This window comes from Pseudophryne corroboree, chromosome 2 (genome assembly GCF_028390025.1).
Source record: "Pseudophryne corroboree isolate aPseCor3 chromosome 2, aPseCor3.hap2, whole genome shotgun sequence".
NCBI lineage: Eukaryota > Metazoa > Chordata > Amphibia > Anura > Myobatrachidae > Pseudophryne > Pseudophryne corroboree.
The window spans coordinates 753,602,409-753,615,421 of NC_086445.1; the positions used below are offsets into that span (position 1 = coordinate 753,602,409).

Genomic DNA, 13,013 nt, shown 5'->3' on the forward strand with positions numbered 1-13,013 from the left:
ATATCTCAAATGTAATAAAAGTTTTAATGGGAGTTTCTAGTATAAAGTTTATGGTGACAATGTCAAATGCAATATAGTGCCACACAGAACAAATAAAAAATGCAGGCGCACACTAAACACTAAGAACTGATAATCAGAACAAAGATAATAAACTCTGCAATTCAACATGGAGTAAAATTGAGATTCTTAGCATAATTTTAGCCAAAAATATGGGCCCACCTACCATGGCCAGGTGACCTAATCAGATGGGTCTCTAACATTCCTAAGGTTCAAATCCAACCACAGATTATCTGCCAGATAATTGTATAGTGTATGCCCAGCTTTACCATTCATAGTGCCTACGTCATTATGTAGTTTATGCTTAGTATGCCAAGAACCTCAATTTTACTCCATGTTAAATTGCAGAGTTTATTATAATTGTTCTGATTATCTTCGTGTTTAGAGTGTGCATCACCATTTTATAACTTTTTTCTGTGTGGCACTACAAGTCTCATCATGGTAACACCTCATATAATTAGAGTGTGCAGTCCACCCCCCAACCCCCCCACCACTACACACATTCGATAAATGGAATATAGTACAGAACAGAAAGTCTGAATCTGTATACCTGGACCATTGCAGGTATAACGTAATAATGGTATTGGGTACATTTTAGCAGGGCCGTAATTAGGGTAGTGCTGGAGGTGCTTTGCACACAACACATATGCTGTGTGGGCAGCGAACCTCTGGAAGTACCCGCATAGTCGCGCCGCACTATTGTCTGTCCACCCACACCCCACCATCACCTGCTAGCTAGCTTCAGCGCTGCCCACAGTGAAGAGCGCCCAGCTCGGCTCCTCTCACTACAAATACATGCAGATAGCCGGGCAACGCTGCAGCTGGCTGCCCATATGCTCCGCCCCATCCCGGCTTACGCTCTGTCTGCAGCCAGCACCTCCTGAGATTCCAGTGCCCTGCGCTGTGAGGAGCCGCAGCATTTGGGCAGGAGCCAGTAGGGAGAGCAGAGAACTGACCCAGGAGATGGACAGGTTCAGCATGCAGCAGCCAGGCAGGTCGGACAGCCCAGCCCCCAGCAGCAACAGGTGTTGCACTGCAGTACACTGTATGTGCACCTGACAGTGACTGTAGCCCCACCCTTCCCAAGTCAGTGTCATCAGTCACAGCCTCACAGAGATTGGTGCGGGCTCTACCTGGTGTAATGTGTGTAAAGGATTCTACCCGACGTAATGTGTGTAAAGGGCTCTACCTGGTGCAGTATGTGTAAGGTGCTCTACATGGTATAATGTGTGTAAGGGGCTCTACCTGGAATAATGTGTGTAAGGAGCTCTACCTGGCGTAATGTGTGTAAGGGGCTTTACCTGGTGTAATGTGTGTAAGGGGCTCTACCTGGCGTTATGGGTGTAAAGGGCTCTACCTTGCGTAATGTGTGTAAGTGGCTCTACCTGGCATAAGGTGTGTAAGGGGCTCTACCTGGCGTAATGTATGTTGTGTAGTATAATGTAAGTAACAGACACTACTGTGTGGTGTAATGTTAATTGGTACTATTCTGTGGTCACACGCCTTCCCCATAAAGCCACACCTCTATATTTTCCTGAGTGCCCTGTAGCCGTTTTTGGTATTGGAGGTGGGCGGCGTGAGGCACCAATTCTCTTTAATTCACAGAGCATCAAAATGTCTAGTTATGGCCCTCATTCCGAGTTGTTCGCTCGCAAGGCGAATGTAGCAGAGTTACACACGCTAAGCCGCCGCCTACTGGGAGTGAATCTAAACATCTTAAATGTGCGACCGATGTATTCGCAATATTGCGATCAAAACCGAGTTAGCAGTTTCTGAGTAACTCCAGACTTACTCTGCCTGTGCGATCAATTCAGTGCTTTTCGGTCCCGGCTGACGTCATAAACACACCCAGCGTTCGCCCAAGCACTCCCACCGTTTCTCCAGACACGCCTGCGTTTTTTCCGGAAACGGTAGCGTTTCCTGCCACACGCCCCTAAAACGCCGTACATCCGCCCAGTAACACCCATTTCCTGTCAATCACAATGCGTTCTCCGGAGCGACGAAAAAGCCGTGAGTAAAATTACTTTCTTCTTAGTAAAGTTACTTGACGCATGCGCAGTGCGAACATTACGCATGCGCACTAAGAGAATTCTCACTGCGATGCGATGAAAAATACCGAGCGAACAACTCGGAATGAGGGCCTATGTCTCTACATTTTAGCACAATGGCAATTGAACAAATTTGTTGTAAGTAATACAGCTGTTAATCATCAACAGGCTTTTTTGTTTCTTTTTCCACCCCATTCACTTGTCTGTCTTTCCTTTCCCTCCCTTTCTCTCTCTCTCTCTCTCTCTCTTTCTTTAGCTCTCTCTTCCTCTCCCCAGTCTCTGTATTCTCTTTCCTTTTTACTGCTTTTTTGTCCTCCCTTCTTTTTTCTCTCTTATTTTCCTTTCTGTCTCCGTGTTTTCTCTGCACTGTTCAGCACCAACTCAGTTAGGTGTTCTGTAGTACTTGTACAGCAGAATGGGGCATCACCTCAGTGTTAGACCGGGGCATCAAGGGCCCACTGAGGGAACACAGTGGTAGGGGCTCATATTTAGTGGTATGGCCAGTCTCCAGAGGGGGTGTGGTCAGCTGCCATATTTGTTTTCCTAACCATTAGAGAATGCATGGGCTAGTCCCTTTGATAAATATATTAGTAAATACTCTTAGTGCATACATGATAATGTAGCAGATTAATAACAGCAATGCACTGTAGACAATAAACCATAGTCCTGTGCAGTATTAGGTAACATAAAGTTTGTATAATGCATAATTTAAGAATATAGTCTGTAACCTGATCCCCATAGGAAGAGGTGGGGGGCCCAGGCAGTGGGGCCCACCGGTGGTATTCCCTATACCCCTGTGGGCCAGTCTAACCCTGCATAACCTTGTAATAGAAACCAGGGGGTAAATTTACTAAGACGGAGTTCTATTTAAGATGGGATGTTGCCCATAGCAACCAATCAGATTGTACTTCTTATTTATCTAGCACTGTCTAGAACATAATACCTGGAATCTGACTGGTTGCTAAAGGCAACATCCCATCTTAAATAGAACTCCGATCTTAGTAAATTTACCCACAGGCATCTGGTCAGGTAAAGAAATCATGTAGAGATAAACAGAACAGGAGAACCACAGTTATACACATGATGATCAAGGGGACATTTGCAAAAGCTCAGGGCCGTCTTTTCGTATGGGCTCAGTGGGCTCTTGCCCAAGGGCCCCAGGAGTATAAGGGCCCTAGGCTGATAGCTGAGGGTCCCCTCTTTCCAGGGGTACTAGATTTTTGAAAATCGGCCTTGGGGAACTGGAGATATCCGACTTGAAAGCAGTGGCCCCCATCCGAGACTGTTAATTGCTCTTTCCAGCCAGATATCTCGGGTTCTGTCTGACTTAGTGTTTCTCTGAGTGTATAATCTAAAAGATGCAACTCTCCCCTTTTGGTGGACACTAGCAGCTTGTCTCTACTATGCCCATAACCAGAGATATCAGCCTTCAAGCAGCTGGTCCCTGCTCCAGCTCCACACGCCTAATATGCAGTTTTAGATTTTCGTTGGTGAATTGCTCTGGCTCCTGAAATCTGATCCCAAAGTCCCCAGAACCTCCTGAAAGGTGGGGCTCTCTATTTTTTTTTATCCCATTCAAAGCTAAGAAATATATTTTCAGGAACATGAGATATCTGCAGTCAAGCAAGCTGCCCTCCCACCAGAAAATTATGAATATTAAGCCTACTCCACTATCCACCCCTCCTCTACATAATAAACACCCCCTACCACCCTGGAAGTCATGTACTAGGGCTTCTTCATTCAGCCCAATGCCCCCTTCTACAATTTAGCCCCATCTGTGCAGTAAAGCAGTAATTAGCAGAAATTACTGCTCCAGGTCCTACATGCTGAGCGAAAGATAGAACACCCCTACCGCCAGCTGGACATCAAAGCTGCCACTGATAGCACCCCCACCCCTACCGCTGGAGGATGTGTTGGGGGCCCAGTGCATTGCTGTGCCCAGGGGACTACACTGCTGTTAAGACGGCCCTGCAAAAGCTGCAGCATTGTTTAGAAGGTAGTTGGAAGTGATTGCTGCATTGTGTGAGCGCATACGTGCTGTGTGATCAAGGAATCTCCTCAGCTACAATACTGTATCTATATACTGAATATATATATAAAAATGGATGTATGTGTGTATGAGTATATGTATGTTCCAGCATAACTCTGGAATGCCTGGAGCAATTTACACCAAACTTGGTACATATATCACTTACAATCTGGAAAAAAGTACTGTGTGGATAAGATACCACTAGCATCCCTAGTGGTGGGGGTGACATGTAAAAATCCATAGTTTTCGGGTTCACGGAGATGAAAAGTGACACTCCCGATGCCGTTTAAGTCCAAGTTCAGCCCCCATCAGCATGGGGGGTGAGAAGGGATGAGAAATTAAATGTCCAAAATGACCACATTACTGTCAAATCCATATAAAAATAGCTTTTATTCCTTATTGCCGTGAACAAAAATGTCGATACTACAGACCGCAGAGAGTCAAGATAGTCTGAGAACCAATGCCATACACTACATCTATATAATAAGCCAGAAAGTCTGTCTGTTTGCCCTTTATGCACGGCCAGAGTTTTATGCCTAGCTCCACCATATTTGGCATGGTGGTGTAATTTGACCAGGATCAGGTTTCTGCCTAGGTTTGAACTTTTAACCCATGCAGACTTACAGAGCCGGGTCGCACCGGGAATTTGTACACTGGTGCTTCCCGGGTGTGACCCATCTTGAGATCCCATTCAGACTTGCAGGCCGACCCGGCATATTGCCGGGTTGGTGACATCACTGCCTATAGGCGAGGTCAATATAAAGCAATCAAGGCCGCAGGTGTACTATAGGGCCCAGTCTTCAGTCCGGGCAATGTCGGTTATCCCAGCTAGTAACTAAATAAAGAAAAAAACTGTTTATGGCAAACTTACGTTTGTGTAACTTAAATCATTTCAAAATGCTAATCTTTAGCTTTTATTAAAAGCTTAAGCTGATACAGTTGCCTTATTCTGTAATAGCAAATAGTATTTAATATGCCTTGTGTGTCTGTTAAAAGACATTCTAATTCTTACACTGTGTGATAAAAATAATAATAAATGGTGTTAATAATGAATGGAAATATGATAATTCCAGCATGAATTACTGCTATGAGTTCAGTTATATTCTTATTCCCTTTCATAAAAGGATGGTATGTAGTAGTCAATTTATAATCCTTATAGTAAATATCTTGTTATCATAGCCCACATTGATCAAGGCGTGTACACACAGTGCGATATGCTGTACCGCCCAACATTGACTATTCGATGTGGCCGGAGCCCGGCCCCACCGATATAGTCAATGTTGGGCTGCCTGCACAGTCTATTTTTCGGCATCACAAGGACTATACACACGGTGCAATATGCACTATATTTTCTTACGATTTTGATTATATAGCCAAAATAGTTGTTATATATACAGGATTTACACCTGACCACCCCTATATGTCTCTGAAGGTCATGACTTGCTATTTCTACATAAGTGCAGTTTAAACCTAGGAGGATTTTCTATCAATACTTAATAATTGTGACTTTTTGTGTTTTTGTTATAGATATTACCGAAGATTTTATTATTCCACTTTTCAACTTCTACAGAAGCATGGGCTCCCTTAACGTGACAGAAACAGAATATGCTTTACTTTCTGCAACTATCGTGTTCTTTTCAGGTGCATAAATTAGCAATTATCAAAATTACTTAAAAAGAAGAAATCAGTATCATTTTGTAGCAAATTTTGAAACTTGTTCCTATGTTAATTGTTACTATACTTTTCATTGTACCGCTGAAATAAAATATATATTTTTTTCAAATCTGTACAATTACAGACCGCCCGTTTTTAAAGAACAAGAACTGTGTTGAAAAACTGCAAGAGCCTCTTTTAGGAATTTTACACACGTATTCAAAACTCTACCATCCAGAAGACCCACAACATTTTGCACGACTGACTGGACGGCTGACAGAGCTAAGGACCCTGAATCACAACCACTCAGAAGTGCTAATATCATGGAAAACCAGAGACACCAAGCTTACCTCATTGCTTTATGGTGGCTGGGACTTCCACTGAGCTGAGAACTGAGAAGACAGCATCAGCCTAAATACCTACTGTTTCTAATTTATGTAAATGCCTCATTTAAGATGTTGGACATTGTTTTTCATGCCAATAGATTTTTTAAAAACATTATTTCAAAAAATAAATCTAACTGGTTACTGCAGCTGTCTTAAGTAGAAATCTTCCACACACTTTCATTAATTAAATCTAAGATTTTCGATTGGTTTAATTTCACAAAATAGAAAATGTAATTTATCAAGGAAGAGTATGAGCCGCAAAGTAATAGATTACTTTTGTAATCTTTAATTATTTTATAGCCTATAGTTATTTATAAACAGAAGAGAATGAAAACATACAGAAAAAGTGGAAACAACACATTGACAGTAGTGACTGAGAAGAGTACAGATTCGTCCTCAAAAATTGCTGGTCAAGTTGCTTCTCTTAATGCACCAGGTCCTGGGCTGGGCGTCTTTCTCGCTTACGTATTATTTGCATAAATAAAACAACTGGGAGTGAAAAAACTGCATTCCTGGCTTGAACTGATCACTGTGATGTGCAGCATTTGTACATCTGTGAGTGACTGAGTCTGAACTTGAGTAAAATAGGCTCCGATGCAGTGACAATGGCTTTTTCTCATGCTAGTTTCCATTGTGCCACATCTGCAAATTTGTACATGTTGAAAACTATCAGGTCTATTCATGAAGCAGAGAAAAGAGTGGAGAAGTGAGCCAGTGGAGAAGTTGCCCATGGCGACCAATCAGCATTGAAGTAAAATTTATAAGTGGCATACTACACAATTGTACGAAGCATTTGAACGGTTGCAACGGGCAACTTCTCCACAGGCTCACTTCTCCACTCTTTCCACTGCTTCATGAATAGACCCCTATTTCTTATGCAGTTAAAGTGGTTGGCCAGTGTCTCTAGTAGACTTTGGGGGTAATTCAGATTTGATCGCAGCAGCAAATTTGTTAGCAGTTGGGCAAAACCATGTGCACTGCAGGTGTGGCAGATATAAAGTGTGCAGAGAGAGTTAGATTTGGGTGGGTTATTTTGTTTCTGTGCAGGGTAAATACTGGCTGCTTTATTTTTCCACTGCAATTTAGATGTCAATTTGAACACACCACACCCAAATCTAACTCTCTCTGCACATGTTATATCTGCCCCACCTGCAGTGCACATGGTTTTGCCTATTAGGGAAAAATGTTGCTGCTGCGATCAGATCTGAATTAGGCCAATAGACACTACAATAGGTGTATGAAGACACATCTGTACATGGTCTATTGAAATTAAAGGTTTAACCATAACCAGACCTTGGGTAACCATCTTAGTAAGTAAACAAGTTACATTTCCAAGAAAATAAATGGACACTTATATCAGTTTGCACAATTAGGTGAGCTTTTATTTTTATGGTTTGTACTAGAGATGAGCGGGTTCGGTTTCTCTGAATCCGAACCCGCCAGAACTTCATGTTTTTTTTCACGGGTCCGAGCGACTCGGATATTCCCGCCTTGCTCGGTTAACCCGAGCGCGCCCGAACGTCATCATGACGCTGTCGGATTCTCGCGAGGCTCGGATTCTATCGCGAGACTCGGATTCTATATAAGGAGCCGCGCGTCGCCGCCATTTTCACACGTGCATTGAGATTGATAGGAAGAGGACGTGGCTGGCGTCCTCTCCATTTAGATTATAAGAGACTGAGAGAGATTTACTGGAGCTGACTAGGAGGAGTACTGTTACTGTAGAAGTGTAGAGACTGAGTGGAGAGAGTTTACTAGTGAGGACAGTGCAGTTTACTTTATAATCCGTTCTCTGCCTGAAAAAAGCGATACACAGCACACAGTGACTCAGTCACATACCATATCTGTGTGCACTGCTCAGGCTCAGGCCAGTGTGCTGCATCATCTATTATCTATATATAATATTATATATATCTGTCTGACTGCTCAGCTCACACAGCTTATAATTGTGGGGGAGACTGGGGAGCACTACTGCAGTGCCAGTTATAGGTTATAGCAGGAGCCAGGAGTACATAATATATTATATAGTGAGTGACCACCAGACACACAGTGCAGTTTATTTAATATATCCGTTCACTGCCTGAAAAAAGCGATACACACAGTGACTCAGTCAGTCACATACCATATCTGTGTGCACTGCTCAGGCTCAGGCCAGTGTGCTGCATCATCTATATATATTATATATCTGTCTGACTGCTCAGCTCACACAGCTTATAATTGTGGGGGAGACTGGGGAGCACTACTGCAGTGCCAGTTATAGGTTACAGCAGGAGCCAGGAGTACATAATATTATATTAAAATTAAACAGTGCACACTTTTGCTGCAGGAGTGCCACTGCCAGTGTGACTAGTGACCAGTGACCTGACCACCAGTATATATAATATTAGTAGTATACTATCTCTTTATCAACCAGTCTATATTAGCAGCAGACACAGTACAGTGCGGTAGTTCACGGCTGTGGCTACCTCTGTGTCGGCACTCGGCAGCCCGTCCATAATTGTATATACCACCTAACCGTGGTTTTTTTTTCTTTCTTTATACATACATACTAGTTACGAGTATACTATCTCTTTATCAACCAGTCTATATTAGCAGCAGACACAGTACAGTGCGGTAGTTCACGGCTGTGGCTACCTCTGTGTCGGCACTCGGCAGCCCGTCCATAATTGTATATACCACCTAACCGTGGTTTTTTTTTCTTTCTTTATACATACATACTAGTTACAAGTATACTATCTCTTTATCAACCAGTCTATATATTAGCAGCAGACACAGTACAGTGCGGTAGTTCACGGCTGTGGCTACCTCTGTGTCGGCACTCGGCAGCCCGTCCATAATTGTATATACCACCTAACCGTGGTTTTTTTTTCTTTCTTTATACATACATACTAGTTACGAGTATACTATCTCTTTATCAACCAGTCTATATTAGCAGCAGACACAGTACAGTGCGGTAGTTCACGGCTGTGGCTACCTCTGTGTCGGCACTCGGCAGCCCGTCCATAATTGTATATACCACCTAACCGTGTTTTTTTTTTCTTTCTTTATACATACATACTAGTTACGAGTATACTATCTCTTTATCAACCAGTCTATATATTAGCAGCAGACACAGTACAGTGCGGTAGTTCACGGCTGTGGCTACCTCTGTGTCGGCACTCGGCAGCCCGTCCATAATTGTATATACCACCTAACCGTGGTTTTTTTTTCTTTCTTTATACATACATACTAGTTACGAGTATACTATCTCTTTATCAACCAGTCTATATATTAGCAGCAGACACAGTACAGTGCGGTAGTTCACGGCTGTGGCTACCTCTGTGTCGGCACTCGGCAGCCCGTCCATAATTGTATATACCACCTAACCGTGGTTTTTTTTTCTTTCTTTATACATACATACTAGTTACGAGTATACTATCTCTTTATCAACCAGTCTATATATTAGCAGCAGACACAGTACAGTGCGGTAGTTCACGGCTGTGGCTACCTCTGTGTCGGCACTCGGCAGCCCGTCCATAATTGTATATACCACCTAACCGTGGTTTTTTTTTCTTTCTTTATACATACATACTAGTTACGAGTATACTATCTCTTTATCAACCAGTCTATATATTAGCAGCAGACACAGTACAGTGCGGTAGTTCACGGCTGTGGCTACCTCTGTGTCGGCACTCGGCATCCCGTCCATAATTGTATATACCACCTAACCGTGTTTTTTTTTTCTTTCTTTATACATACATACTAGTTACGAGTATACTATCTCTTTATCAACCAGTCTATATATTAGCAGCAGACACAGTACAGTGCGGTAGTTCACGGCTGTGGCTACCTCTGTGTCGGCACTCGGCAGCCCGTCCATAATTGTATATACCACCTAACCGTGGTTTTTTTTTCTTTCTTTATACATACATACTAGTTACGAGTATACTATCTCTTTATCAACCAGTCTATATATTAGCAGCAGACACAGTACAGTGCGGTAGTTCACGGCTGTGGCTACCTCTGTGTCGGCACTCGGCAGCCCGTCCATAATTGTATATACCACCTAACCGTGGTTTTTTTTTCTTTCTTTATACATACATACTAGTTACGAGTATACTATCTCTTTATCAACCAGTCTATATATTAGCAGCAGACACAGTACAGTGCGGTAGTTCACGGCTGTGGCTACCTCTGTGTCGGCACTCGGCAGCCCGTCCATAATTGTATACTAGTATCCAATCCATCCATCTCCATTGTTTACCTGAGGTGCCTTTTAGTTGTGCCTATTAAAATATGGAGAACAAAAATGTTGAGGTTCCAAAATTAGGGAAAGATCAAGATCCACTTCCACCTCGTGCTGAAGCTGCTGCCACTAGTCATGGCCGAGACGATGAAATGCCAGCAACGTCGTCTGCCAAGGCCGATGCCCAATGTCATAGTACAGAGCATGTCAAATCCAAAACACCAAATATCAGTAAAAAAAGGACTCCAAAACCTAAAATAAAATTGTCGGAGGAGAAGCGTAAACTTGCCAATATGCCATTTACCACACGGAGTGGCAAGGAACGGCTGAGGCCCTGGCCTATGTTCATGGCTAGTGGTTCAGCTTCACATGAGGATGGAAGCACTCAGCCTCTCGCTAGAAAAATGAAAAGACTCAAGCTGGCAAAAGCAGCACAGCAAAGAACTGTGCATTCTTCGAAATCCCAAATCCACAAGGAGAGTCCAATTGTGTCGGTTGCGATGCCTGACCTTCCCAACACTGGACGTGAAGAGCATGCGCCTTCCACCATTTGCACGCCCCCTGCAAGTGCTGGAAGGAGCACCCGCTGTCCAGTTCCTGATAGTCAGATTGAAGATGTCAGTGTTGAAGTACACCAGGATGAGGAGGATATGGGTGTTGCTGGCGCTGGGGAGGAAATTGACCAGGAGGATTCTGATGGTGAGGTGGTTTGTTTAAGTCAGGCACCCGGGGAGACACCTGTTGTCCGTGGGAGGAATATGGCCGTTGACATGCCAGGTGAAAATACCAAAAAAATCAGCTCTTCGGTGTGGAGGTATTTCACCAGAAATGCGGACAACAGGTGTCAAGCCGTGTGTTCCCTTTGTCAAGCTGTAATAAGTAGGGGTAAGGACGTTAACCACCTCGGAACATCCTCCCTTATACGTCACCTGCAGCGCATTCATAATAAGTCAGTGACAAGTTCAAAAACTTTGGGTGACAGCGGAAGCAGTCCACTGACCAGTAAATCCCTTCCTCTTGTAACCAAGCTCACGCAAACCACCCCACCAACTCCCTCAGTGTCAATTTCCTCCTTCCCCAGGAATGCCAATAGTCCTGCAGGCCATGTCACTGGCAATTCTGACGAGTCCTCTCCTGCCTGGGATTCCTCCGATGCATCCTTGCGTGTAACGCCTACTGCTGCTGGCGCTGCTGTTGTTGCCGCTGGGAGTCGATGGTCATCCCAGAGGGGAAGTCGTAAGCCCACTTGTACTACTTCCAGTAAGCAATTGACTGTTCAACAGTCCTTTGCGAGGAAGATGAAATATCACAGCAGTCATCCTACTGCAAAGCGGATAACTGAGTCCTTGACAACTATGTTGGTGTTAGACGTGCGTCCGGAATCCGCCGTTAGTTCACAGGGAACTAGACAATTTATTGAGGCAGTGTGCCCCCGTTACCAAATACCATCTAGGTTCCACTTCTCTAGGCAGGCGATACCGAGAATGTACACGGACGTCAGAAAAAGACTCACCAGTGTCCTAAAAAATGCAGTTGTACCCAATGTCCACTTAACCACGGACATGTGGACAAGTGGAGCAGGGCAGGGTCAGGACTATATGACTGTGACAGCCCACTGGGTAGATGTATGGACTCCCGCCGCAAGAACAGCAGCGGCGGCACCAGTAGCAGCATCTCGCAAACGCCAACTCTTTCCTAGGCAGGCTACGCTTTGTATCACCGCTTTCCAGAATACGCACACAGCTGAAAACCTCTTACGGCAACTGAGGAAGATCATCGCGGAATGGCTTACCCCAATTGGACTCTCCTGTGGATTTGTGGCATCGGACAATGCCAGCAATATTGTGTGTGCATTAAATATGGGCAAATTCCAGCACGTCCCATGTTTTGCACATACCTTGAATTTGGTGGTGCAGAATTTTTTAAAAAACGACAGGGGCGTGCAAGAGATGCTGTCGGTGGCCAGAAAAATTGCGGGACACTTTCGGCGTACAGGCACCACGTACAGAAGACTGGAGCACCACCAAAAACTACTGAACCTGCCCTGCCATCATCTGAAGCAAGAAGTGGTAACGAGGTGGAATTCAACCCTCTATATGCTTCAGAGGTTGGAGGAGCAGCAAAAGGCCATTCAAGCCTATACAATTGAGCACGATATAGGAGGTGGAATGCACCTGTCTCAAGTGCAGTGGAGAATGATTTCAACGTTGTGCAAGGTTCTGATGCCCTTTGAACTTGCCACACGTGAAGTCAGTTCAGACACTGCCAGCCTGAGTCAGGTCATTCCCCTCATCAGGCTTTTGCAGAAGAAGCTGGAGGCATTGAAGAAGGAGCTAAAAGGGAGCGATTCCGCTAGGCATGTGGGACTTGTGGATGCAGCCCTTAATTCGCTTAACAAGGATTCACGGGTGGTCAATCTGTTGAAATCAGAGCACTACATTTTGGCCACCGTGCTCGATCCTAGATTTAAAGCCTACCTTGGATCTCTCTTTCCGGCAGACACAGGTCTGCTGGGGTTGAAAGACCTGCTGGTGACAAAATTGTCAAGTCAAGCGGAACGCGACCTGTCAACATCTCCTCCTTCACATTCTCCCGCAACTGGGGGTGCGAGGAAA

At 44.3% G+C, this 13,013-nt stretch overlaps 1 protein-coding gene across 5 annotated transcripts in view; it reads left to right on the forward strand.

The window, feature by feature from the left end:
- LOC135047335 (bile acid receptor-like) overlaps positions 1–6,319 on the forward strand; it is a 116,030-nt gene extending 109,711 nt beyond the window's left edge. For all 5 annotated transcript variants that reach the window (XM_063955441.1, XM_063955442.1, XM_063955445.1 and 2 more), the window contains 2 exons: positions 5,662–5,775; positions 5,933–6,319. In XM_063955441.1, the coding sequence (XP_063811511.1) occupies positions 5,662–5,775; positions 5,933–6,171 (353 nt within the window). In that variant the 3' untranslated portion in view covers positions 6,172–6,319. The remainder of the gene's footprint in view (positions 1–5,661; positions 5,776–5,932) is intronic.
- Positions 6,320–13,013: the final 6,694 nt, after the last annotated feature.